This window comes from Monodelphis domestica, chromosome 8 (assembly GCF_027887165.1).
Source record: "Monodelphis domestica isolate mMonDom1 chromosome 8, mMonDom1.pri, whole genome shotgun sequence".
Classification (NCBI taxonomy): Eukaryota; Metazoa; Chordata; class Mammalia; order Didelphimorphia; family Didelphidae; genus Monodelphis; species Monodelphis domestica.
The window spans coordinates 187276646-187304490 of NC_077234.1; the positions used below are offsets into that span (position 1 = coordinate 187276646).

At 39.2% G+C, this 27845-nt stretch overlaps 1 protein-coding gene across 1 annotated transcript in view; it reads right to left on the reverse strand.

Moving 5' to 3' along the window:
• Positions 1–13012, reverse strand: part of RASA3 (RAS p21 protein activator 3) — a 313259-nt gene extending 300247 nt beyond the window's left edge. Inside the window, exon 1 of the mRNA XM_056808512.1 lies at positions 12502–13012. Coding sequence (XP_056664490.1) covers positions 12502–12556 — 55 coding nt within the window. The 5' untranslated portion in view covers positions 12557–13012. The remainder of the gene's footprint in view (positions 1–12501) is intronic.
• Positions 13013–27845: the final 14833 nt, after the last annotated feature.

A 27845-nucleotide genomic window follows, 5' to 3' on the forward strand; every position in this document is an offset into this window, starting at 1 on the left:
ACACATGGGGAATGATTGGTCAGGAAATAAGAGGATTCCCCAGTGCAAAGTTAAATGGCCCCTAAGAGGGTCGGATCTAATTAGCACCATAACATAAGCACCTGAAGGAAGGAGAAAGCATCATACAAAGATCAGGGGTCTCAAAGCAAAACAAAAATATAAATGAATTGCTTTGGAGAGGAGCAAGAAAATGTGGCATTGAAGAAGGTATATTGGAACCTGGACAACATAGCTTCAAGTTTAAGCTCCATCACTTATGGTTATGTGGCCTGGAATAAGTCGTTTAGGTTCCATGAGCCTCAGTTCCTCCTTTTGTAAAACAGAAATAATATTTATTTTAGGGACCTATAGTGAAAATTAAACAAGATAATTATAGAACACACATATACTACTATATCCATGCACGATATCATTATTAATTCATAGTTAATATAATGCCCTGACTTTCTTGTTGCAAACCCTAGTAGAAAAATTGGTAGAAGAAATGTTTTAAACAGAATAATGGTAGCAATCACCCAATCTAGCTCAGCAGGCACCATACCACATTCCCTAGAATTCTGTACTGATGTAAGAACATTGTTAAAGCAGCATCAGAGGGGGCAGCTGGGCTGGCTCAGTGGATTGAGAGCCAGGCTTAGAGACAGGACATCTTGGGTTCAAATCTGACCTAAGACACTTCCAAACTGTATGAACTTGGGCAAGTCACTTATCCCCTATTGCCTAGTCCTTATCACTCTTCTGCCTTGGAACCAATCAATACACAGTATGGATTCTAAGACGGAAGGTGAAGGTTTAAAAAAAAAAAGCAGCATTAGATGTGGTAGAAAAGGAAAAAAGAAAGTTTTCAACGAAAGCTATGAGTATTTGGTGTTGTCCTTGGCCTTAGCCCAGGAAAAACAAACAAGCAAACAAGTACTATTCTCGTCTAACTAGAAAATAAAAATTAGGGCAAGAATGTTATTTAAATGCAGATATCTAGGTTTTCTAGTTAAGGAAAGAACCGCAAATCCTTGAGAGGCCTAGCGGTCTTTCAGAGCAGTCTTTTCTTCTATATTTCAGGAAGGAGAAGGTGAGTCACTGAAATTCTAGGACAGTGACATGTTTGGTCTATTTTGCTTGGGGGAGATTTATCACAATAGGCAACCAGGAGCAAATGATTAAAACCTGAAGAATACCTTAAAGTAAAATTTAAAGTTTAGGATATATAATACAAAGAGAAAAAGTAAGCCATATCACCCTTTCTTTGAGCGTTTCAATGAGGAATTAGGAGTCATAGATCCTGGTTCTATTCTCAATAAAGTTACTGATTCCTCGTATGACCCTGAGTGAGTCTTCTGACGTCTCTTTCAGCAGCACTCTGTGAGGGTATGATACTTCCCTGGAAAGTGCCCTGGAATACTTCAATTAAATATGCCACCCTGAGAACAGATAAGTATCTGGGGTCTTATTCTAGCAAGGGTGGTTCACTTGTCCCCAAAGTGATTAAATTGAATTTAAATTCTGATTTGTGATTATCTCAAATTTGAGGTTCAAATGATACATGTAAAACCCTTGGCTACAGGGGGAGGGAGAAGGGGAGGGAAAGAACATGAATCATGTAACCATGGAAAAATATTCTAAATTAATTCATTAAATAAATTAAAAATAAAATAAAAAGTTGAGCCTTATGCTCTTAAAAACTATAATGAGTAATGCAGAATTTAAAGAAGACTAGTCATACTACATTTTATCCATGAAATGTGCCTGTAGGCCAGCATGAACACCACAAGCATTTGGGGACCCTCTTGGTAAGCAAAAAGTTATTATTTTCACTATTTTTTTAATCCCACAGTCATCTTGTGGATCCATCACTTCCAGGAAGGATAAAATACACACTCAAACAAAATGCTTCCCAGACATCCCAATGCCCCAGAGTGGGCCTTTCATCTGACCTAATAACCTTTGCTAGGGAGAGAATCTACTTCCTCAAATTCCACTCCCATCATCACAGTCCAGGAATGGTTTTCATAGCAATATGGAGATGGGAAAAAGGGAGACTGTTCACATATGTAGAGTTTGTATTGGATGACTGATATGATTTGTAGCAATCTGAAGCTTCAGATTTATTCACATTCTTCTAATTGAGTATGATGGCTATTCCTCTTCTGATGAATTATTAGCTCCCTTTCTTTTGGGGCCAGTGCTCTGATTTGGTCTCTGTCCTCAGTGCATTGAAAAGAGAGGCTTGGGCAATGGCTTCTCTGCCTAGTGTTCAAGGATCTCAGCATGTTCACTTGAGGTCAAAACCACAGGGTCATCTTTGATCTCTTCTCCCATAACCATTACATACCATGAGGCACTAATTTAATTCAATTCAGCAATTTATTAAGAGTCTGCTAGGTCAAGGCACTGTGGTTAGGCCTTTAAGCAGGAAGGGAAGGGAAGGGGAAGGGGAAGGGAGAGGAGAAAGGAAGGAAGGAAGGAAGGAAGGAAGGAAGGAAGGAAGGAAGGAAGGAAGGAAGGAAGGAAGGAAGGAAGGAAGGAAGGAAGGAAGGAAGGAAGGAAGGAAGGAAGGAAGGAGTAGAATATCTAAAGAAGAGTAATATGAAATAAGTTTAGAATGGTCAACTGGAATCAAACTGTGAGAGCCATTAAATGCTCAGCTGAAGAGTGTTTTGTATGGTAGAAGCAGGAAGAAATCATTTCTGGAGCAAGGGAATAATTCATTGAGACTTGTGCTTCAAGATGACTATTTTTTGCAGCTCTGTGGAGGATGAATTGGAAAAGAGGAAGACTAAAAGCAAGTTATTATACAGCCCAAGCAAAGGTTATTCTGACACTAAAAAGCTATTGTGTCAGGTCATTTAACTGACATGATCAGTTTTCTATCTGTAAAATGAGGGTTTTGGTAAGGAGAATGAGCTCATTATTTAAACACTATGTGCCAAAGATTATGCCAAGTGCAGGTGATACCAATATAAAATGGAGTTAGGAGTTCACATTACCACAAAAGGAGACAGCATATATACACAAATGAGCTATGGCCAGGGACATTTATTCTGGTTTGGAAAGTCACAGAGATGGTGAGAGGAGCCATGGGGCTGTAGCCTTGTAGACCACTTCTAGTTGCAATGGTAGCATTGAATTCACTGTGATTCTATAGCTGGAAGCAAGAAGGGAGGCTACCAATGGAGACAGGCAGAGGATGACCAGGATGGAAAGTGAAGGAAGACTATAGAGACGCTTGTACGAAAAACAATTAGAGCAGTGTATATAGCCCTCTGGATTCTCATGGCTGAACAAGCCAAATTTTCATGGACATGATGACTGGCAAGATAAGCATATCCTAACTTACTAGTCCACAGTCTTAAGTTTTTACCAGTCCTCAAAACATTTACTAGAACAATAAATTTTAAATTTATACAAATTTAAATTTAAAAACAATTTTTAATTTTAAAACTGAATTGGTCTTCTCTTCCTCTTTTCCATTGTGTGACTTCCTCCCACCTTGCTCTCTCCTTTCACAGCTCCTGGATTCTCATTCCCTGAACCAGCTTGAAGGCCAAGCTACCCAGTGTATGGAAGGCAAAGCATTTAGTGACAGAACATCTAGATTTTCATTCCACAATATAGTTTGAGCCCAGAAACACTGACATATTTCCCAAACCTTGTTCTATAGAACTGTAACATTCTATGTGATACAATGAGGAATTCCTTGAGCAGGTCAGTGCTAGTAAATATTTCCCTCTAAAATATTAAATGTGGAATGATGAAAAAACCAAATACTTTTCTTATGATTTTTTCAGGATAAAAAGTCTTAATTTCCTTTTACTCCAGCATTTTCACAATTCCCTCCCTTTAAGCTCCAGACATATTCCAAACCCCTAAACCAGCATTTTTGGGGCAGCTTGGTGGTGAATTAGATAGAGCACCACACCTGGAATCAGGAAGACCTGAGTTCAAATATAGCCTCAGACATTAGCAGTATGAACCTGGGCAAGACATCTAACCCTATTTGCCTCAGTTTCTTCATCTGCAAAATGAACTATAAAAGGAATGGCAAACCACTTCAGTATCTTTGCCAAAGAAAATCCCAAAGGGATCACAAAGAGTCTGACACAACAGAAACTGAACAACAACAAAAAGATCAGCATTTATGGGACTTCCCTGATATATTTAAAGCCCCCGAAAATTAATTGGAGAAATAAACTTTGGAATCAATGATTCAAATGAATGCCCCATCCAATACTAACTTTCCAAGTGCCACATAGATAATTTATTCCTAACACTCTAAAATCCTAAATAAAATTGTAGGACCTATCATTCTGTGTGTTTGTTTATTTTCAGGCCAACACATCCATTTCACTTCTAAATATGTCCTTTTCTCCTGTTTAAAATGTGTTATGCAGCTTTTATGATTCCCTAAATACCTTCAGGAAGATGCAATTAACTTCACTTAGTTTCATCTTTTGTGGGTTTACAGACTCAAATGGCTCATTAGCATCAGAGAAGCAAATCAAAGCATTCTCCATGAAACTCTTCCCATTACATTCTCTTTGGAGTGATTATTGCCAACTGAAATCATTTCTAAACTTTGTCTTCTTATAAGACTCTCTTCTGGTATCTTAAGAAAATTCTTATGATTTTCACATCACCTACTGTGGCACCAGTTGCCATCTTGTTTCATAAACCCAAAGTTCTCCCTATTCTCTAATCTACCAAAAAAAAAAAAAAATCAAAACAAAGTTAGTTCAGAGGATAGAGCTCCAGGCGTAGAGATGAGTGGTCTTGGATTCAAATTTGACCTCAGACACTTCCCAGGTGTGTGACCCTGGGCAAATCCCTTAACCCCCATTGCCTCGACCTTACCACTCTTCTGCCCTGGAAGCTATACTTAGAGAATCAGATTCTAAAACAGAAGGCATGAGCAAAAACAAAACTAAAACTACTACGCAGAGTCAGGAAAGAATATTTAGATACCTGAAGCAAAGATTAAAAATTGTCCTCCAATTCTGAAGGACTTATGAGAAAGAACACTATCCACATCAAGAACTGTGAGAGTAGAAACACAGAAGAAAAACAAGTGCTCGATCACATGCGTTGATGGGGATATGACTGGGGATGTAGACTCTAAAGGATCACCCTAGTGCAATTAACAATAATAGGGAAATAGGTCTTAATCAATGATACATGTAAAACCCAGTGGAATTGTGCATTGGCTCTGGGAGGGGGGAAGGAGAAAGGGAGGGAAAGAACATGAATTATGGAACTGTGGAAAAATAGTCTTAAATAAATATTTTTTTTTAGAAAATTGTCCTCCAACTGAATTTGAAAACTGGCTAAAATGACAGAACTAAAATTTACCTTGGACCTGGGATAAAGCAACTCTACACTGTCTCATTCTGTTTTAAAGAATCGTCCTACCAAACCTGGTGATTAAAAGTCTTGGCCAAGACTTCTTTTAAGTCTTGGCTTTGCCATTGGCCCCTCCGGCTTCTAGACCTGACCCATTCCTATACATTTCCTCCTCCCAATCCCCAAACAAGATTAAAAATAATTATCTAGTGGCCAACCTTCCCTTGAAGCAATACCTAAACTATTTTTAACTCCAGGGCATTAAAAAAATGCCTAAAGTTCCTGGAAGGCAATAATCCTATTTAACCCACTAATATGTGTTCCATCTTCCCAAACCTGTGTGTCACACACACCCTTTCTTGTTGGCCCACCTTTGGGACTTGGACCCAGGCCAAGCAGGTCTCTCCTCTCCCAGGCTTCCCAAGTCCCTGAGCTGTTCATAAACTGGAGACTGCTTCTTAAGGTTTAATCTCTGGCAGGAAGATCCCAATTTACTATTCATTGTTCTGACAAAGTAGTTATCTCCTGTGTGGCACTTCAGTTCACTCTCTCCAGTTTGGAATTGGACATTTCATTTGTGATTAAACTGAATTTGAATGGAGTTTCCTGGAGATGAAAGCCCAGATTAAGACAGCACCAGAGCCCTAGGAAAGTGTCCTGGAATCATTGGGATGGTAGGTGCCTCTGTTTTCATTCATTCTTTTAGAGTCCAGACCAAAATCATGGACACTAGTCTTCACTTCAAATTTTCATCTCCTAGTCAAGTTGCGCACAAAATGATCTTAAGAGTGCCTAAATTTCCTGCTTGGTAAAGTATTTTTGGCCAGAGTAACATTCAATCATCTACCAAGTTGGTAAAGGACCTCTTGAATTGGGGAAATCCACACGTGGGGCAATGGAAAAAGCGCTGTTTTGGAGTCAGGGGACCTAGATTCAAGTCCTCATCTTGGCAGGTACTAACCTAACTGTGAGACTTAAGGTAACTTCTTTAACCTCTAGGACTCGATTTCTCCATCTGTAAAATGAAGGGATTGAATGACCTTTAAGATCCCTTCAAGCTGTAAATCCAGTGAAATTATATATTTTTCCATAGTGTTAAAGTGGTTGAAAAGACTGAGATATAGTTTTGAATTTTAGCATTTGGCACCAGAAAACCTTAGTGATTATATCCAGTCCAATCTCCTACCCTGTGTGGTAATTTATAATTAAAAAACCATATACAATACCTTTGCAAAAGGGGAACTTCTCTTACTAATGCAGAGAGAGTTCCTGGGGATTCAATGACTTGCTCAGGGACACCCATCCAGTATTTACCAGTCCCTGGTCTTCCGGACTTCTCTACTCTCCATTATACCTCTCAAGATTATAAGAACAACAACTACAAGAAAAGAACCATAAAATTGAACTTAAAGGAATTTATGCCCTTTCATCTTGAATTCTGGTGCTTAAGGAAATGCAGATTTAGTTAGAGGCAGATGCAGGAGGTGATAGAGATTTGTGGGTAGTTTTCAGAGGTTTGTGGCACTGGCTTTTTTATATTTGGTTGCAATTCAAAGCATATGGTTTTCCTTTGTTGGGATAAATATGTAATACTCCTCATGCTATCAGCCTTGATTGGGGATGGAGTTGTTTGGGGATGACAAATGAAATGAAAAGAGAAAGGTTAGAGGAGAAGTCCTCCTTGAAGTCACTAGATGAGTTGAAGGGGAACTAGGGAAAAAGGGTTTGGGGGGGAAAAAGTCAGCTTCATGAACTGAATTTTAATATCTGAGCTGTAATGGGTTAAAAAATTGGAAAAAATAAAAATGAAGAAGAGGAAAAGATACTGTAGTCAGCATTCACTGGAATTTAGGGACTTGGGGAGTTCCACAAAGCAAGACAATATATTTTTTTAAACCCTTACCTTCCATCTTAGAATCAATACTCTGTACTGGTTCCAAGGTAGAAAAGCAGTAAGGGTTAGGCAATGGGAGTTAAGGGACTTGCCCAGGATCACACAGCTGGGAAGTGTCTGAGGCCAGATTTGAACCCAGGACCTTCCATCTCTAGGCCTGGCTCTCAATCCACTGAGCCACCCAGCTGCCCCCCATAATATATTTTTTATGTTGCATAATAGTTTGAGTATCTTATTTAAACAATATAAAAATATTCTCTCATTATTATAATGTTGGATGATTGATATGTTTTAAAGTGTAGCTTAACTTGGAGATACTTTGTAATAAATAGTCCACCCTCTATCCTATACATGAAAAGGCAGAGACTATGTCAAGAGTCAGGCTAAGGGTGAGGCCAGGATGGTTATAACTATAAAGTAAAAATGGGTGAGGGTGAAGACAATCCCCAAGTAGGATGCTTTTGAGCAGGTTGTTTCCATCTGTGCATAAAGAGTGTTCAGTCAGATGTTCCTTCTTTGATCCCCCTTCAAAAATACTAAGAATAGAAAATCTAGTACGAGGATAGGTGAGGTAAGAGATTAGAAACATTTAAGAATGCAGTACAGAATTTAGGAATATGACTGAGCAAGATCTAAATAGGACTGTGCTATTTAAAATGAAATAAGGGGCAGCACAGTGGATAGAGTGTCAGGCCTGGAATCAGGAAGATTTGGGTTCAAATTTGACCCCAGACACTTGCTAGCTGTGGTACCCAGGACAAATCATTTTACCCCTTTTGTCTTACCATCTTTTGCCAATCTTTTGTCTTAGAGTCAATTCTTAATATATTTAGTATTGATTCTAAGACAGAAGGTAAGGTATTTAAAAAATAAAAATGAAAGAAATCACTTCATTGAGTTATAAACAAATTCATGTTGAATTTGTCCTTCCATTCTGATGGTGTCATATTACAAATATATAAGTACAAAATTGAGTTTAACAACTTAGAAGGGCTACTTTTAAGTCCTACTCTATGAGTTACCTTTTTTTGTTGTAAGCATGAGAAGATAAATCCTTCTATATTGGTATTTTAATGATTATGTATTTATTAGAATAAAATCAAATCCTGAAGTACTAAATCCTTCAGCAAAGATGGGAAAGAGAATATTAAAGTGTCAATAGCTACAAGAACCAGGATCAAATTTATGTTGCCAAGCAGAAGCCTTCTCATTGTAGTTTTTCCACCCAATCATCTCCTACAAGCCTTAATGTTGTTTTCTTCCAGGTTCTAAAACACTGACTCATGGAAATATTAGAACACACTTCCTCAAAGTAGCGATCTTATAGGAAGTGTTTGTTTAGTCTTACATGACACATTGTGTGTATTGTTGGGTTTTTTTTTTCATAGATGAGATAATATTGCAAACTTTAGATTTAAAGTTTGTTGAAGAGTATAAGAAAATAAACTGACACAAACAAAAGAGGTTTAAATAGCATTATGTTTAATGAATGAAATCCTAGATTCTCCTCTTCAAGGCAATGTTACTTGCAAAAAAAAGTGGGAAGGATAAAAAAGGGGAAAAGGAAGAGGTCACTGAATTTTTCATGTCTCAACCCTAATTCATTCCCTTAATGTAAACATCTTCACATTATTGATTCAAGCATTTAAGTTCCAGCTATATTCCAGGCAGTAGGTATACAAGAGCAAACAAAATACTACTGGCCCTTTCAAAAAGCTTGCATTCTATTGATAGAAAATGACATGCATATAAAAAATTAAATGTAAATGTAAAATACAGAGAGTCATTTCCTTGGAAAGGAAGGAGAGGAATCAAGATAGGCTTCCTTTAGGAAGTGGCACTCAAGCTGGACTTTGAAGGAAGATAAGGGGGCCTATAAGGGTAAGGAGGAACTTCATTCCAAGCACAGAGGATGACCTGTATGGAGACTAAATTCAATGTCTATTTCAAACTTAGCAGTAAAAGACCCAAGGTTTTCCACCATATAGCACTACCAAAAAAAAAAAAAAAGCCATTTCTAATATCCCCCTTTTTCTTGAAGGGGTATTATTCATTATACATTTTCTTTAAAGAGAACTGTGAGTTTGGGAAACACAAAACTTGAAAGTTATCCATCAGTTGATTCTCACATCTTAGCTAGAGCTATAGGACAATTACTCTGTATTTTATTTTTAAAAAAATTACCCACAGATAAAGTAACTTGCCCTAGGCCATACAGTGTGCCCATAACAAAGACAGAACTTGCTTCCAACTCTCCTAAGTATCAATCATACTCTAGGCTATGTATTAAATCAAACTGCTTTCTAATAAAAATGAAATTATATATGTTTGCTAAAATCCCCCCCCCACCCCACCCCTTGTAGCTCACTCTGTGGTGATTTATTGGCTTGTTCCCTGTCTTCAAAACTAGTAACAGTTGTGCAGAGCATGGCAAAATACTGACCATAAACAAAGAGGATTAAGGGAAACTGAACAAAAGCTGAGCACACCACCTGTCTAGGCATTGGATCAGTCCTTTGCCTCCTGTTTGACTAATATGGCTTTCACCCATGCCACTGCACTGAAGCGTAAAAACATGTTCCAACATTTAAATAAAGCCAAACATCAAACAATTACACTAGTATGCTCTCCTTCAGGATTTCCAGCCACAAGCACTAATTCAGTACAAATGACCTCAAGCATTTCTGTGCTCAAAAGGAATATGATAATCGACTTCTTTGCACAGCCACTGATTGCTCCTGAATAGAATGCCATCTTCTTGGCAATGTATTCACACATTTCTTTAAGTAGAGTTTCGGCATCAAGGTAAAGGTCTATTTTGGAAGGAAAAAAAAAGGCAAGTCAGATTCTATTCTCAGAGCTGTATCTAGGGAGTTGGATGCTTGGAGCTTGTACATTTCCGGATGGCTACTCATCTTCCGAGTGACATTATCAAAGAATATTAGGGTACTCCCAAAAGGTTCAACTAATACTCAATTGCCACTGCAGGATTAGAGGCAGCAGATGCTCCAGCAATCAGATTAATCCTCACCCTCACTCTGGTGTTTTGTTTGCTTGGTTAAAGTAGAAAGCAAAAGGGAGGAAGGAAGGAAGAAGAGGAAGGACCAAATCAAAACACTTCTTCAATCCACACACCACCCAAACCAGGTTCCTCAGTTACTCATTACCAAATCAATGTCCAGGATTCTCTTCTATGAATGACAGATGGTAAACTCAGGAATATGTGCAGTTCCACTGTTGTGCTTTCCTTATTGGCTGTGAGAATTTAGTCAATTCAGAATAGTACAAAAGAAAAAAATGAGCACAAGGAAAGGCATTCTTTTTTGTCTAAAAACACTGCTGGAATTCTTCCTTGAACAAACAATTGCCTACATTGAGGCTGTCTGCATAGAGGGTAGGAGTAAAAAGTAGTTAAGACTGATTGAAAAATCAGATAATGAAACTCGCTCATTACTTTACAGTCTCATCAAGTAATTTTTTCCCCTTTAATAAGAAAATTTTTTGTTGCTATATTATATTTATTCACATCTTTCAAGAAATAAATTTGGGTAGACAGATTATAAAAGGAATAGCCTAGTCCAGTGGACACTGGTCATGTGAAGTCATTGCTTTTTTTACTTGATCAACATATTAAGTGAAAAACAAAAGGTTTCTGGAGTATCCCTTGCTACTAAATTTCTCAGTTTGTTAAGAGAGCTCAACCAAACAGGCAAGAGAATTCCCTATCATATGCAAGGCACTGACATCCTATCAGCAACAGTTTAGGCCAGCTATCAGTATAGTGTCTAAGTGGTGGTCCTTAAGCCAAAATAAGAGACAGGAAACAACAGGAAGATTAGGGTAGCTTGAATTCCTCTGACATCAAACACCAGCTACTATATAAATTAAGTAGCTACAGGCTCTTGCATTTCTGATCATTTTAAGCGGGCACAGAATAAATTGTGAAAACCAGAACAAGAGAACAGGCATAAAATCCTTAGTAATGTTGATGCTTTACACAGTCTTCAAAAGGGCAGTTCTTAAACCAAACATTCCCTCATCTGGCCAACCTCCAGAAATAATGCATTGACCACTTTCATTAACTGTATCAGTGTGAGATGCCCAAGTTGTTCTGATAAATATGTATGCATCTTTCTCCCAAAGGGGCAGAAGGGGAAGATAAAACAAACTAGAGTCCCCAGATAACATACAAGGTTCATCCACCTTGGGACACAATAGCCTCAGCACCTCCCATTGAAACTACTTTAATGTTGGCAGTTCAGTCAGGGGCAATCGAAGCCCCGCCTGCTGTAACATCCTAAATAACGACCCATTGAGAAAACCTGAAGCTATTCTGCGTGACAGAAAGCAAGCAGAACAGCAAGGCTGCTGGCTTTGTGTCCTAGTCTGGCCTGTCACATCTCTCATTGAAACTATGCAAACAGCCCTGACATCTTTGCCTGCTTCGATATAGTGCGGAAGCCCCAGTGTTTTCTCTCGCTGGCTAATATACCTTAATGCCATCGCCTTCCTAGGGAATCGGAGAAAACTACCCCCGCAGAAAGTAATATTGCTGGAACCTGGGAAGTAGACCTCATAAACATAATGGGGCTTTTATCCCAAAGAGCATTACCAGGGAAGGGAGTCTTTCGCAGCTGCAGTTAACAGAGATAGGAAGGTTCCACTGCACAAGCAACACACACATACAGACAGACACACGCCACAAGTCAGAATGAAAATTGTCATGTTCTGCACCGGGTCACATCTCTTCTTGCAAGGATAAACTCAGCCTCCCCAGACACTGGCAAACCGGTTAACGAAGTGGATCCCCTCCCCACTCCCCATAAGCCAAAACGGTTCGAGGTGAATTTTCCCCTTCCAGGGCCGTCCTGGCCAAACAGGACTCAGCGGAGCTCCGACAGAAGAAATCGAGAGAGGAGGAAGAGAGGAACCACGAATTCAGCCTCGCCTACGGCTGCCCTAACAGCAGCTCCTTCGGGAGGCATCTCGAATGCAACCGACGCTCTTTTTTCCGCAGGCAAGGTCTCTTTTCGGGTTCCCTCTCCAGAGGACCCCATTCTCCCCTCCGGGAGCACTTACCATGGACAAGAGCGCAAGCTCTGCAAGGCAGCAGAGGAAGGGAACGAGAGAACAGGGGTTGTGGGGCAGAGGCTTCGCGAGATGTTGGAGAGAGACCGTAGTTCGCAGCCTACGCAAGACTTTGCTAAGAACCCCGACAGCCCTTTGTCAACTGCCCCGAGAGAGGCTGCGGGAGAGAGCGGCACCTTTCTTACCTATTTTGATCTTCACGCTTTGGAAGACGCGAAGCCCCTCTTCCTCTACCGCCATGCTGCCTGACCGTTCGCCTGCCTGCCCACTTATCTGACCGCTCCGGCTGTCTCGGACTCGGCACCGAAATGCAGCCGCCGCTGCCGCCGCGGGAGAGCAGCGCAGGGCCGGCCTGGCTGTACCGCGAGGGACAAGCAGCAGCAGCAGCGGCAGCGGCAGCAGCAGCAGCAGCAGCAACAGGACCTAGGGAGAGGAGGAGCAGCAGCAGCAGCAGCAGTTAGCAGCAGGAGCGCGGCGCGCACTGCGCAGCCCCCGGTCCCCGGGCTCTTCATTCTGTTTCCGAAATCAGACAGCAGCCCCCAAGCGCCAGCCCACGCTTTCTGCCCATTGGCCGAAGATTCGGGGGCGGGGACTTATTTGCCCCGCCTACTAGCAGAATGGTGGTTTCCCATTGGTAGTATCTTCAAAAAGGCCCGGGGGCGGAGACGGACACTGCAAGATGGGTTAGGAGAGGACCGAGTCCAAGATTGTCTGGGTTATCCAGAACCTTGTCCCCGCGAGGCCGGAGGGTGGGGTGGGGAGGTTTGAACTCCTCTCAGACTTAGAATGGAGCTGGGGAGGGAGTCAGGCAGACTCTGGGAGTAGCAAGGATAGATTGCTGGCCAGTAGATGCCTACCTGGGATGATCTGTGACTGTGTGCGCAGTATTTAGGATGCTCTCAGTAAAGTGGAATAAGACTAAGGGCCTCGTCTCTCTCCCGCATCCTTGAGCTTTTATATGACCGAACTAGACAGACGGCAGCAACTGACCCCCTAGCTCTGCTGCAAAATTCTCAACGGAACAAACGTCAGTGGTTGGGTGAAATGCTTTCCAGAAGCTACTGCAGTGGCTTCCCCAGCTCTAGGCACCATAATTCCTTATCTGTCAACGAATTGTCCCGGTTCACGCACTTATTTTTATCTCGCACCTGATCTACAAGTAGCTGCCCCCACCTTCCCTCAAAACTTCAATAATGTGACCCAACCTCTTTGGGAGAAGCTGTGACAAGGACCAGTCGAACTGAGAAGGTGAAGGTCCTGCAAAGCACATATCTCGTGTCACCGAATAAGAAAGCTTTCTCTGAAATCCCTACTCCATTGGCTCTCTTTCCCTTCCCACGGTATCTTATATTAGCTTAGCTGTTTGCCTATCGTCCTCCATTATTATAAAGTAAACTCCCTGAAGGCAAATTATTTTATTTTCCCCCCTCCGTCCTCCCTCCACCTAACAAAACATCTTGCATACTGTAGGCACTAAATAAATGCTTACCGTCTGAAAGTGGAGGAGTTGCCCATCAAAGGGAGGAGACTGCAAAGAGGCCTTGGATAACCTCTTTATCTGGCTCCCAGCGTGGTCTGGGCTACAGTCACCTCTTCCCTAAATGGTCAGGTCGGCTGAGGTACTGCTACAGACCAGTCAATAAATTATCCTCTGGGGGATCTCTTTGAAATCACTCTCACAGTGAGTTGGAGGACTTGAGTTTGTTAACCAAGAAAGCCTAGGGCAAAGTCCACTCAGGCTTCTTCCCCGTTAGGAAGAGTTTTTTTTTTTTTTCTGTCTAGACTGTCAAGGATGACTAAGGTGAGTTACCTATTAGTTGATGGGTAATGGTAACAAGTATGTTTAAAAATGAACTGGTGGAGAGGGACTAGGTGGCTCGGTGGATTAAGAGCCAGGAATATAGACTGGTGGTCCTGGATTCAAACCTAACCTTGGACACTTCCTGTGTGACCCTGGCAAGTCATTTAACCTCCACTGCCTAGCCCTTGCCAACTATTCTATATACACAGTATTGAATCTAAGACAGAAAACAGAAAACCCACTGAAACAGTTTAATTTTTCACTAGTGTTTTCTTTTGGGGTTGTAGGGATTTTCCAGCAAGTTACCTATAGGTTAAAAAAAAAAAGATAATGAAATCTATTTAAAAAAGAGAGAGAGTGTGTTTTCAAATATATGGAGTGTGGAGGCTTAACCGAAGTAAATTGTTTTCTGGAAATCATTTTCTTGAGTGATGAGACATTTAAATGCCTCTTTAATTAAATATTTTTTAATTTACTGTCAGCTTAACTGTACAAATATGCCTGGCTGATTTCAAAGTTCAGCCAAATAATAGGTCTCCGAGATCTATATTTGTTTTTATCCCTTTCTCCCTTTTTGCCCCCAGTGTAACATAATGGATTTCAGTACAGAGATTGCCAAAGGCCATCTTTGGAATACAGAGGCTGCAAAAAATAAGGTTCACATTTTTTTAGGAAAACAATATCTAAACTATGTTACACTCAGACAAACCTCTACAAATAACATCTGGGGGGTGGAGGTATGGGTGGATGGGTGACTGGGTGGGTGGGGGCTATGGATGTGTTTAAAGCATATGAATGAAGCCTGATCAGGAAGTTTTTATCTAAGAATTTAAATTCTGTTAGTGAAGTCATTTAGATCTCTGGAGAGAAAATGAGACTATCCAACTTTTGATTCTATCATCAAGCCAAATCAATCTTTCTGTGCCCTTGCCTCATTTTTGTCATCTAGTAAAAATGAAAGTTACTGAATACCTATCTTTTCACAGATGTGATTTAAAAAAAAATTTTTATTATTAAAAAAAAACCCAAAAAACAAAGCTTACCTTCCATCTTGGAACCAATACTATGTTGGTTTCAAGACAGAAGAGTGGTAAGGTCTAGGCAATGGGGGTTAAGTGACTTGCCCAGGGTCACACAGCTGGGAAGTGTCTGAGGTGTGATTTGAACCTAATTTGAACCTCCCTTCTCTAGGCCTGGTTCTCAATCCACTGAGCCACCCAGCTGCCCCAAAAGATGTGACTTTTTAAAAGACTAGTGAAATAGATTTCTTAAAAATCACTCTCTTGCTCTAAGAAATGTAGGGTTTTTTACATAGAATCATTTTCAACAGAGTTGTACTCTAATGGAAAGAGAGACCTGACCCCTCAATTCTAGTATCAGTTTTGTTACCAACTAGCTGTGTGGTACTGGGCAAGTCAGCTAAACTCTCTAGGTCATGATTTATTTCATCATCCTTAAAATGAATTGATTGGATTAGATGGTCACTAAGGTCCATTCCAACTCTAAAATTCTATGATCTAAGAGATGATTCATTCTCTGTCTGGAACTTAGAGAACTCCAAACAGGCATCCTAAAAACTGCTTGTACTCCTTCCCCCACATCCTGACCTCAGTTTTACCTCTACTTCCTCTCATCCTCCAACATTTTCTTTCCTATTAATTTCCTCTTACTCTCCTGATCGTCCTACTACAATTATTTCTACAAGCTTTCATTAGCCCTGACCTTTATTTATTTTTGTGGTTGCTTTGCTCCTTTTCCATCATTCTCCATTTCTTTCTCTGAGACTTTCAGACACCAAGTCAAGAAAATATTGTTCTGAAAGCTTTAAAATACATCTGTAAGATGAGAAATCTTTTGTCCAAAAGAGGATTCAAAAATTTTTCTAAATTCAGCTGTGGATCTAACCACAGAGGAAAGGAGATGAGACAAACATATTATTTTTCCCCTTAAACAAAGACATAGACCATGTAGTATTTGCAAAATATATGCAACCTAGAAATACATTGGTTCCTAAAATTCTTGCCTTCCATCTATGCCCATTCCCTATCCCATAGGAGCAGCCTGGGCCTATAGAGGAGAAAGACAGAGCACTCTTTTTTTCTCCTTAAGTATATGATATATAAGAAAGAGCACTGCTATTTTTGAATAGTATTCTGGCCACACAAGTGATCTGAGAGAGGTCATTTCACTTTTTTGGACCTCAGCTTTTTCATCTATATAAGGGAGAAAGTGGAGTAGGGAACTCCTCTAAGGATCCATGCTCCTATGAACTTAACTGTCATTTATGAGAAGCTCACAAAGTAGGAAGGGAGTTGATGCTAAGGACAGCAGCTTCCCTTTTAAAATCATTTCTGCCTGATGTTGGTCCAATGACCTAGTCCTTTGCTCCATCAGATTGCTTGATCAGTCCACTGAAAAATATTCACTGATAAATTTTCTGAAGAAATACTAAATTTTTGTTGTTACCTGGAAGTGAAACCACCTAAATATTTACTTGATCCAAAATTTGGTTCTTTGCTGTTTGCATATCAATATTGTGGTAATTTTGGATATGCAGCACTAAGAAATTAATATTAGCAAAACCTCCTATTTTATGTAGAACTTCCCTTCCCCTGCAACAATCTTATGAAACCAATAATAAAGAACTACTGTATCCTTTTTACAGATGACTAAACTAAGGACCATCCATAAATGAGAGAGCTCATAGAGTCACTTAAGTATCTGGGGTAATAATCTAATCCTGATCTTTTCACTTCACAACCAGTGCTCTAACTACTACAACATGCTGTCTTTGGATCAAGGATGCTTTTTTGTGTCATGGATCCATTTGGTAGTCCAGGGAAGCCTGTGAATCTTCTCAGAATGAAAATTCTCAGAATAATGTTTTAAAGTGAATAAAATAAAATGCAAAGGATTATAAGAGAAACCAATTGTATTGAAATATGGTTATAAAAATTGTTTTTAAAGTTTATAGGGACCTCAGGGCTAAGATGGACACAGAGCAGAAGCAAGGTTCTTCTTCATCCTCACCACTGACCAATATAAAATGCCTCAAAAGGACAAAAAACAAAATCAGATGAGCAAAGGGGCTCTGCTTTAGGATGCAGCCTAGCAGATAGGCAAGGTTTGGGCATTTCCATGCTATGAGGGGGTAAAATTACTCCTAGCTCAAGCTGATCACCCCTTCCCCACTCTACCTACAGTGCCAGAGTCAGAGTGAGAGTGTGGGGAAATCTCTAGGTTCTTGGGGAGCTGGCTGAGGGCACCACAGACTTACCCCTGACAGCAGCAAGACCTGGGACCCCAGAAGGCTGAGGAATGTGGAGCTTGAGCAGAGAGGGGATGCCCACAGAAACAGCCTCAGGGCAAAAAATGTTCTGTAGCTCAATACACAGAGACCTGCCCATCCTCCTCACTCAGACTTCTGACTGGGAAGGAAAGAAAAAACTAACATAGCGATGACCACCAACACCCAAGAACTAAATCTACAACCACCAAAAAGAAAATAATTAAAAAAAAAAAACTTTGACCCTGGATAACTTCTATGATGAGAAACAATAGTCTACAGAGGAGACAGAAGAGGGTGACAAATGAGCAAACACATCCAAACTTTCAAAAAAAAAAATGGAAATTGGTTACAAGCTCTCCAGGAAATCAGAATGAAGGTTGAGAACCATGTAAGAAAGATAGAACAAACTTGGCAAGAAAAATGGGAAATAGTTCAAAAAGAAAATAAAAGTTTAAAAGACAGAATCTCCCACTTGGAAAAAAGAAGCCCAGAAATCATGATAAGCAAATTGGAGACCAGAATTGACCTGTTGGAAGCCAAGAACATGAAAAACAAGATAGACCAAACCAAAAACGAAAGTCAAAAGATCATAGCTGAAAACCAGTCTTTAAAGACTAGAATTGGGCAAATAGAAGCTAATGATCTCACAATACATCAAGAATTAATAAAGCAAAGTCAAAAGAATAACAAATTAGAAGGAAACATGGAATATCTCATTGAGAAGATGACTGACTTGGAAAAGAGGTCCAGGAGAGACAATTTGAGAATCATAGGCCTACCTGAAAACCTAGAAATAAAGAGAAACCTTGACATCATACTACAAGAAATTATCCAAGAAAACTGCCCTGATATCCTTGAACAAGAGGGCAGACTAGACATTGAAAGAGCCCATAGATTACCCTCTACATTAAATCCTCAAAAAACAACCCCTCTCTCTCCTCCCCCCCAGAATGTAATTGCCAAATTAAAGTTTATAGGCCCCAGATTAAGAATTCTTCCAGAGAGCAGCTAGTTGTTTCATTGGATGGAGAACCAGGCCTGGAGATAGGAGGTCCTGGGTTCAAATATGGCCTCAGATATTTCCTAGTTGTGCGAACCTGGGCAAATCACTTAACCCCCATTGCCTAGCCCTTACTGCTCTTCTGCTTGAAAACCAATACACAGTTTTGATTCTAAGATGGAAGAGAAAGGTAGAAAAAAAATTCCTGCATATGATAGATAGATATCAATCATCAGAAATAGAGATGATAGATATTGATCAAGAGACAGATAGAAATAGATGATAGAGATAAGAGGGTCAAAAAGAAATCTATATCAATCAATAGATATAAATAAGGATGATAAATAGATATCAATCAATAAGCAGAGATGGAAGATAATCGATAGAAATTGTTGGAGGAATAGTTATATAGATAAGCCCTTGCAATGTGTCTGGCACTATGCTAGCATCAGAGATACAAAATACAAGCAAACAGAATAGCCTCTGCTTACTTTCTAATAGGAAGAAGACAATATGAAGGTATTAAAAAGGGAAAGGCAACCTGGGATGGCATGATTTGGAAATGATGTTAGGGAAATGACTTGGAGACCTGCTCCTACACAAGATTAATCCAGAGTGGTTCAAGAAGAAGAATCCAAGGTTCCAATGTAAGGAGATAAGGATGATGGTCAGTGTGCAGGCAGCATAGCTTGGACATGTATTTGAGAAATGTATGCACTGGATCTTATGGAGTAATCTAAATTGCAATAGCAAATCAATCTTTCCTAATACAGTTCTTAATTATTTTAAAATAGAAAAAGATAGGAGAACAGAAAGAATACTGTGTAATAATTTATTGGCTACCCCAAAACAAGCTTAGATGTGGAGCCAGTCAGAGTGTCAACTGTATTATCAAGAAAGAAATCCAAGTCATCTGACACCATAAAGGAAGAGGAAGGTTTGAATGGCCTCACCTATCTGTTTTTTATAGCACTGGAGTGGTTACATGAAGAACATCATCTAATTCTACTTTATCAACAGTATGTGACAAGTACTGAATGTGCTCATGAATATAAGATTGGGGAATTAGAGAAAGTTTTTACAACTGGAAACACCTTTGCCTCATCATCTCTCTATACCCAGTCCTATCTCAATCCATCCTCATCCCCCTTTCTACTCACTTCCTGGAAATCAAGTAAAAAATAAATACATCATTTTCTAATAATTCAACATTCCTTTACAGTCTTCATTTTTCAATCCAGGCATACATAGCTCTTTATATACTCTAGAAGAAAATATATATCCATACATTTAGCTTCTTCCCAAAAATTGTCAATAATTTTTTATATGCCTACTTGTCATTTGACTGAAGAGATGAAGGATCTCTAATCCTCAGGTTCCCTTAAACCTCTCCAAAAAAGGAATTATGCACAAGTTAAACAATTTCAACTCCATCCCCAGGCTAAAACATGAAGACCTCTAATGATGTAAAAACCTGATGAGCTAAACAAAATGAAAGTTAATGCGAACCCCTAAAGTACTCACTCATCATGGCTTTCCCCACTACCACCACCTACCACAAAAGAAAGGGCTGTACTAACTTAAGGAAGGGCTTGAAAAAGAACCCAGATCTACCCTCCCCACAACCCACTCCTTGCTGAGGAAAACCAAAATGCAGAAGCTTCCTCTAACTGGAAAAGCAACATGTAGCATTGTATTCCACAACAGAGCTGATCCAGAGAACTGAGGAACAAAAGGAACTAGTATAAGACATGTGTAGCTATGTGGCATTCCACCAAGTCTCAAGAAAAGAGCCCAATCTCCACCTAGAGCCAGTTCTATTCTCCCAGCCCTGACACCCCCACCCCCTCACTCACCTCAGAAGTCACTTGGGATAGAGAATGAGGCTGGTGAAACATGAATTGCCCAGGTCTAAAGGAGGCTGAGATGGCTTTGAAGTCCATCCCCCAGAGGCAGTGCAATCAAAATTACCAAAAATAGCATGAAGAAGAAAACTCAACTAAAAACTTTAAGTGGAAAAAATGACAGGAAAGATAATGTTAACAGAAGGAAATATGCCCTCCAGATCTGATAAAAGACTCCAAGTATCTTTTTTTTTTAATCACAAGAAAAAGGAAAAATAAATACATTACCTCTGGAAAAAAAAAAGGTCTCAGTGTATTCCCAAGAAAGCATAGAACAGCAAGATGTTCTCAACTGGTTTAGAAGAGAAATAAGAATTGTGAAATTGGAATTTATAATTAAACAGCAAAAAAAAATTGGCAGAATAGGAAAAGTTGAATCCAGAGAGGTAAGTCTCACAAAAGAAACAAAAGAACAAATACCTCTTTGGGAATGGAAATACAAAGAAGTGGATGACAACATGAAGGAAAAGAAGCAAAAAATAATAACATTTTAAACAATGATCTCCATACAAACAAAATACATTTACCTCAAAGATAGGATTGTAGAGACAACTTAAAGGTTGTAGGTATCCCAAAAGAACATGAGTCAGAAATTCTGACTGCTATAATATAATAAATAATGTGAAAGAACTGCCAAAAATACACAAAACAAAAATTCAATTGAAAAAATCCAGAGATTGTCTCACAAACAAACAACCCTATATTGTAAACTCTAAAACAAATACTGGTTAATTTTAGCAATTCCAATTAAAAACAACAAATTATTTAAGCAATCTAGAGAAGACCTTCAAATATAATGGAAAGGAAATATGAATGATATAGGACAATTCTACATCCATCAGAAATCTCAGATAGAATTGGAATAATATGTTTGGAAGAGCAAAAAAGCTTAAGATAAGATCCACGGGCTATATCTAGCAAACACGAATGCCTACCACATGCTCTATGCTAGGAGCTGAGGTTAGAAGAAAGGCAAAAAGAATCTCTCATCTCAAAGACTTCATAAATTAATTTGAACAACTATATACAAACAAAATATATACAGGATAAATAGAAGACAATCCCAGAAGGAAGCCACTAGCATTGAGGGGGTAGAAGACAGTAACTTTCTTCCTTTAGAAGAATGGAGACTTGAAATTCATCTACCCTAGGCCACTAGGGTTCTTCTAACCAAAATAGGGCATTCATAGAGCCCTTCAGTTATACTGTATTACATGAGACTATATTCAGGGCAGATGGCGCCCCCTTTCATTTTCCAAATTAGAACTTGGTCCCTTAACATTGTGGCATCTTCCAATTTTCTGCTATGCCATCTGTGAAGGAAAGGGAGAGAGGAAGTAGCAGCTTGGTAGAAAGGAGATCTGGTCTAAGTTTTTTATTTCTTCATCAGCTGTTTTCACACTTTTCTTCTTTAGTTATAACCTTCTGCTGCCCCCCAAAGGACAGTCTCTAGTGGTATCATTCATTCACCAAATTGTAGCTCAACACCATGTTCAAAGCATATTACATGAGAGTCTAAACCAATAGTGATACACCCCCGCAATACTGATCAGAAGCAGGAACAGCTTTAAGGAAGAAACATAATAAATAGACCATGCCTTCATGAAACTGAAATCTAGTAGGGAAAAGAAGAAATGTACATAAATCACAAAATAATGTAAAATGTAGAATGTAGAAATTTAGTAAGAAAAGTACAAAATGCTTATGTTAATTCAGTTGAACACATACTCTTTCTTTGACCCTTTCCAATTTGACTTCAAAGGGTCAAAGTAGTACAGTGAAGAGAAAGCTGGATTTGGGACCCAAGTTCAGATTCTGACTGTTTCTTACCAGGTGAGCAAGCCTGGGCAAATCACTTACCCTCCAGGGGTCTTCATTTCTGCATCTATAAAATGATGGATTGAACTAGATGGTTTCTAAGGGCCCGGAGCTCTCAATCTCTGATTCTCTGAACTACCCCCACCAGTCTACTAAAACTGCTCTCTCAACAGTTCACAATGAGTTCCTAATTGTCAGATACACTAATCTTTTTTAATCCTCACTCTCTTTGATCTTCCTACAGGATTTGACAGTATTGACCCCCCCCCCTTTCTATTAATCAATCTCCCCTCAGCTTCTGAGACTATATTCTCCTGTTTATCCGCCTTAGGTTTCTAGCCTTCTGTTCTAGCCTTCTTTGTCTTTGATGGTGCCTCATTCTCATCTAAAATGGTGGACAGTCAGAAATATTTCTGCCTAGATATATCCACCAAACTAGTTGTCATAGAGAGAAGTTATAACGGAGAAAGAAGACTACAAGCCAAAATGCACAGTCATTTACAGAGATAAAGCCCAAGAAATGAACCAGCAAGAAAATTCATGACCTCAAACACAAATATACAAAATGTGGGAAATGATTAAGGTGAATTTGAGCTCCTCAGATGAGGAGGCAATTTTGTGTTCATGCTATCCGAATGAGGTAGCACCAGTCATTTGAAATATGGCTAGGGCAAGGTGTACTGTGTTATGAAAAAATACAAAAATAGAGGACAGATAATCAGGAGAGGGGAAATCGCATTGTATATTAAGAAGGTCTACTTGGGGCTAGTAAGGTGGCCCAGTAGATTGAGAGTCAGGTCCAGAGATAGGAAGCCCTAGATTAAAATCTGGCCACAAACACATCCTAGCCGTGTGACAATGGACTAGTCATTTAACCCCCACTGCCTAACCTTAACTGCTTTCCTGTCTTAGAACCAATATACAGTATTGATTCTAAGACAGGATGAATGGGTTGTAAAAAAAAAAGATATATCTGTGAAAAAAATATATAGAAACTGTAAAACTGGAGATTTGAACCCCAGACTTCAATCCCCAGAAGTCCTTGGCAGTTCCCAGAATTCCCTATAATCTCACCAAAATCCCCACCTGGGGTGAGAACAAAATTTGTATTGAAACTGACTGTACCTTGGACTTGGGGTCTCTGCTTCCGCTTCTAAGCACATGCCTCTCTCAAGATGTTGTAAGTGAAATTGAATGGGCTTACCAGCCCAAGGCTTTTCTTATTTTGTATTTCTTTATCCTTGATTTCTAATAATCTTTAATAAACCTCTAAAAATATAATACTTTTAGTAGAGAAACTAATTTAACTGAAGAGGGGACAAGGGTAGTAGAAAGAATTTGGGTGAAGATTATCAAAGGCAGAATAGAATAAAATAGCTAGCTCTAAAATATATATATATATATATATGTATATATATATATAATATAGCAGTTTAAGGTTCACAAAATAGTTTATGTGTAATATTTCATTTGATTCTCACCATGACTCTGTAAGAGTTATTAATGTTATTAATATTCCCAATTACAGATAAAGCTGAAGCTAAGAAAAGTGAAGTGATTTGCTGAGGGTCACACAACCAATAAGTGTCTGAGACACTTCAAACAAGTTCATCCTAATCTCAAGCCTGGCACTCTAATCATTGGACCACTTACGCACTTCAGAAACAGAAGAAATAATATCATTGGAAAATATTACAGACCACCTGGACATAAAGGGAAAATAGATGAGCCGATCAAAAAACATCTAAAATGTGACATGGAGACATATCCCAGCCAATTGAAAGGACTGGACTTAGAGGCCCTATTCTGTTTGGTCCTGTGTCTTGGCTCTGAATTATTTAACATTTTTATCCAGGACTTGTACGAGAGAGTATGGATAGAATATTATAATAGTGCTAGGGGGACTTCATTATCCAAACATCTGCTGGAGTTCTTTCTCTACCAAAAGCAGACCAGCTAAGAATTTCTTGACTTGCCTAGATGACAGATTTATCCCTCAAAGGGTTTAGTAACCAAAAAAAGGAACTTCTATTCTAGTCCTAATTCTCACCAAGAAGGAGGAACTTGGTTGCTGGGGTTGGAAATGGTGGGAATCTTAGGGAGAAGCAATCATTACATTTTTGAATTTGTGATAGAGAAGGAAAATAAAGCTGGGCATAGACTATGACCGTTGGGTTTTTAGGAGAATAGATTCTAAAAGTTTTAGAAAAAAGGTGATAAGCATCTATGGACTAAATTTCTATAGAACAAGTGACCCCAGGAAGGATGGGAAGTTGCCATGGATGATATTCTGAAGATGTAAAGAGAAACAATTCTAATGAAAAGAAAAAAGAGGAAATTGCCAGAAAAGAGACCAATGTGGATGAACATCAACCAACTTAGGTCTTTTAAAAGACATGCATAAAAGATGGAAGGACAAAGAACAACAGCATGCCAGAGAGAGGAATTCTACAAGTCAGAATAAACTAAGACTGGGGGTAAAAAAGCTAAGGATGACAAAAAGATTTGTTGTGGTTGTTGTTGTTAGAGACAAGCAGCTATTGCATTTGATTTGGGACTAGGCTTGGAGTCAGAAAGATCTAAGTTCAGATGCAGTATCAGACATTTACTAGGTATATGGCTTTGGGTAAATCACTTAATACTGTTTGTCTCTGTTTGCTCAACAGTAAAATGAGGACAACAAAAGTATCTACCTCCTAGTGTTATTGTTAGGATTAAGTGAGATATTTATATGGTACCTGGTATAGAGTAGGTGCTTATTAAATGCTCCTTTCTTTCCTCCTTTCTTTTTTTTCCAGCTACTATGAAGAAGAGAACCAAAGAAAGAACTGGATTAATAGGATAATCATAACAGATAATGGGAAAGAAACACAACTACTTAATTTTTATTTTTTTGCAATCCCTAGTACCACTTAGCACTGTGCCTGGCTTAATAAATGTTGGTTGATTGATTGATTTTGCCTCTCTTTTCTTCATCTAAGGAGCCTTTGAACTGGAAGGGATGGAATTTTTTTTAAAAGTCTATAAGAAAGAAAGAAGGTATCTAGATGATCTTGATAAATTCAAGTCACCAAACCTAGAGAAACTATACCCCCAGGATACTAAAAAAAAATAAAGCTTGTAGATTTTATTTCTGATCCACCATTAATAAACAGTGAAAGACAGAAAATTGAAAGGGTGCCCTAAGACCAGAGATGGGTGTATGTTCTTCCAGTTTTGAAAAAAAAAGTGAAAGTAGAGTCTATAAAGAGAAGGTCAATGTTCTTGACTTCAATGCCTAGCAAAATTCTAGAATATATTATTAAGGAAATGGTTAATGAACATTAGGGAAAAGATTAATGATCAATATCTGTCATGGTTTCATTGAGAAGTACTTGGTCATGGCAGACTATCCACATTTTCTTTTCAAGCAGGATTACTGAACAGGTTGATATAATTTACCTAGAACAAACCATTTGACTGCGCTGCTCATGCTATTCTCATAAAAAAGATGGATAGCTGGAGGCTGGTCAACAGTATAGTTTTATGAATTAGAACTGGTTGGATGGCCAGACTCGAAGGGTTGTTGTTGATGAGTCATTTCAGTTGTATCTGACTGACTCTTTGTGACCCTATTTGGGGTTTTCCTGAAAGAGATACTGGAGTGGTTTAGCATTTTCTTCTCCAGATCATTTTCCAAATGAAGAAACTGAGGCAAACAGTGTTAAGTAATTTGCACAGAGTTACATAGCTAGTAAATGGCTAAAACCAGATTTGAACTCAGGAAGAGGAGTCTTCTTGACCAGTTCCAGCCCAACCCAAAAGGTACTTATTAATTCAAGATCAACCCAAAGAAGGTCTCTGATGGAGGGATCCATGTTTATTTAGTCCTATGCTAGTTAATATATTATCTGTGTTTTGAATCCAAGCATATATAACAAGTTTATCAAATTTGTAGGTGACAAAAAGCTAGAAGGGATAGTGAATATGTTGGATAACAGAATTAGGATTCAAAATTATATTAACAAGCTAGAATGTTGGGTGGAAACTAAGAAAATGGAATTTAATTAGACAAAATGCTAATCCTTACATTTGATTTCACTTAAGCAATTTTACAAGTAGAAGATGTGAAGGTATGAGTAAATGCACTTCACCTGAAAAAGACTTGTTTAGGGAGCTGCAGGCTCAATATGAGGCCATGAAATTGCTTGGCAACTATAATACTAATGTGTTGTTAATAGAAGCATGCCATCCAGGATTAGGGAGGAGGATGCTGTATGCTGCCCTGTTCAGATCTATTATGATTAGTGCTAGTCCCCACACTGGGAGAGCTGGGAAGTATGCAGATATTATTAATCAGAATGATAAATGGCCTGGAGATTTATGCCATATACAAATCAAAGGAACTAAAGATTCTTAGCCTGCAGAAGGAAAGGGTTGGAGGAGAAAAGATCATTATCTTCAAATATTATGAAGAGATGTCATGCAGAATAGGACTTAGTCTTTTCTTTGTTTTTTTTTAATGAAATTTTAAAGTTTTTTTCATATTTCATGTTGATACAATTTTCAGTAATTCCTCTCATCCCTCTCCTCTCCCCAACAGGGCAGGTAATATGATATAGGTTGTACATGCGTTAATTTATAATACATCTTTCCATGTTCATCATGTTGTGAAAGAAGACACATATAGCTTACACTAGAGAAAAATTGACAGAGGAAATAAATTGAAAAATGCCATGCTTCAATCCGCACTGAGACCTTGTCAGTTCCTTCCATAGCAGCAGATAGACTATCTCAACATGAGTCCCTTCGAGTTGTCCAGTTGCTGATAATAATTGTCATTCACAGTTGATCACTGTACTTTATTGCTGTATGGCTCTCTAGGATTTTTGTGATCAGCATTCTTTTTTGTTTAAACCCTTACCTTCCATCTTGGAGTCAATACTATGTATTGGCTCCAAGGCAGAAGAGTGGTAAGGGCTAGGCAATGGGGGTCAAGTGACTTGCCCAGGGTCACACAGCTGGGAAGTGTCTGAGGCCACATTTGAACCCAGGACCTCCCATCTTTAGGCCTGGCTCTCAATCCACTGAACTACCCAGCTGCCCCGGTGATCAGCATTCTTATGGTACAAGAATTTAGACTTTTTTTCCTGGCTCTGGAAATGTGACAAGGAAATCACTTAAAGACTGATATAAATTAATTTAAGGTCGCCAAGGAATTCAGCTATGTAATTCCTTAATGAAAACTCAAGTCAGCAGTCAACCTTTTATGGAGTTTAATTACAAACAGGAGGAAGAAAGGTATGAGAGAGAGAGAGAGAGAGAGAGAGAGAGAGAGAGAGAGAGAGAGAGAGAGAGAGAGAGAGAGAGAAAGGGGAGAGAAGGGAATAGGGCTTAAATACCCCTTCTGTTTAGGCTGGGCCAAAAGGCCCAAGCCCTTAGATAGCTGAGGCAAAGAAAAGAGATCAGTCCCTATCACTCACATGACCAAAATGGAGAAACAGTCTCAGGGGCCTCCACCTCCAGCTTCCTTCAGAGCAAGCTTCTCAGAGCACAACCTCTCAGAGCAAAAACTCTCCAACCAACCACCACCTAGTCCTCAGACCCCACTATCTTTAAGGAAACCATCCAAGTTCCCTCCCCTCAGTTCTCACATCTACCAATCACTGTCCATGTCTTCCCTGTGCCAATGGTGGCTCTACCTTAACCCAGGACCACCCAGAGGTCTGTGGCATTGC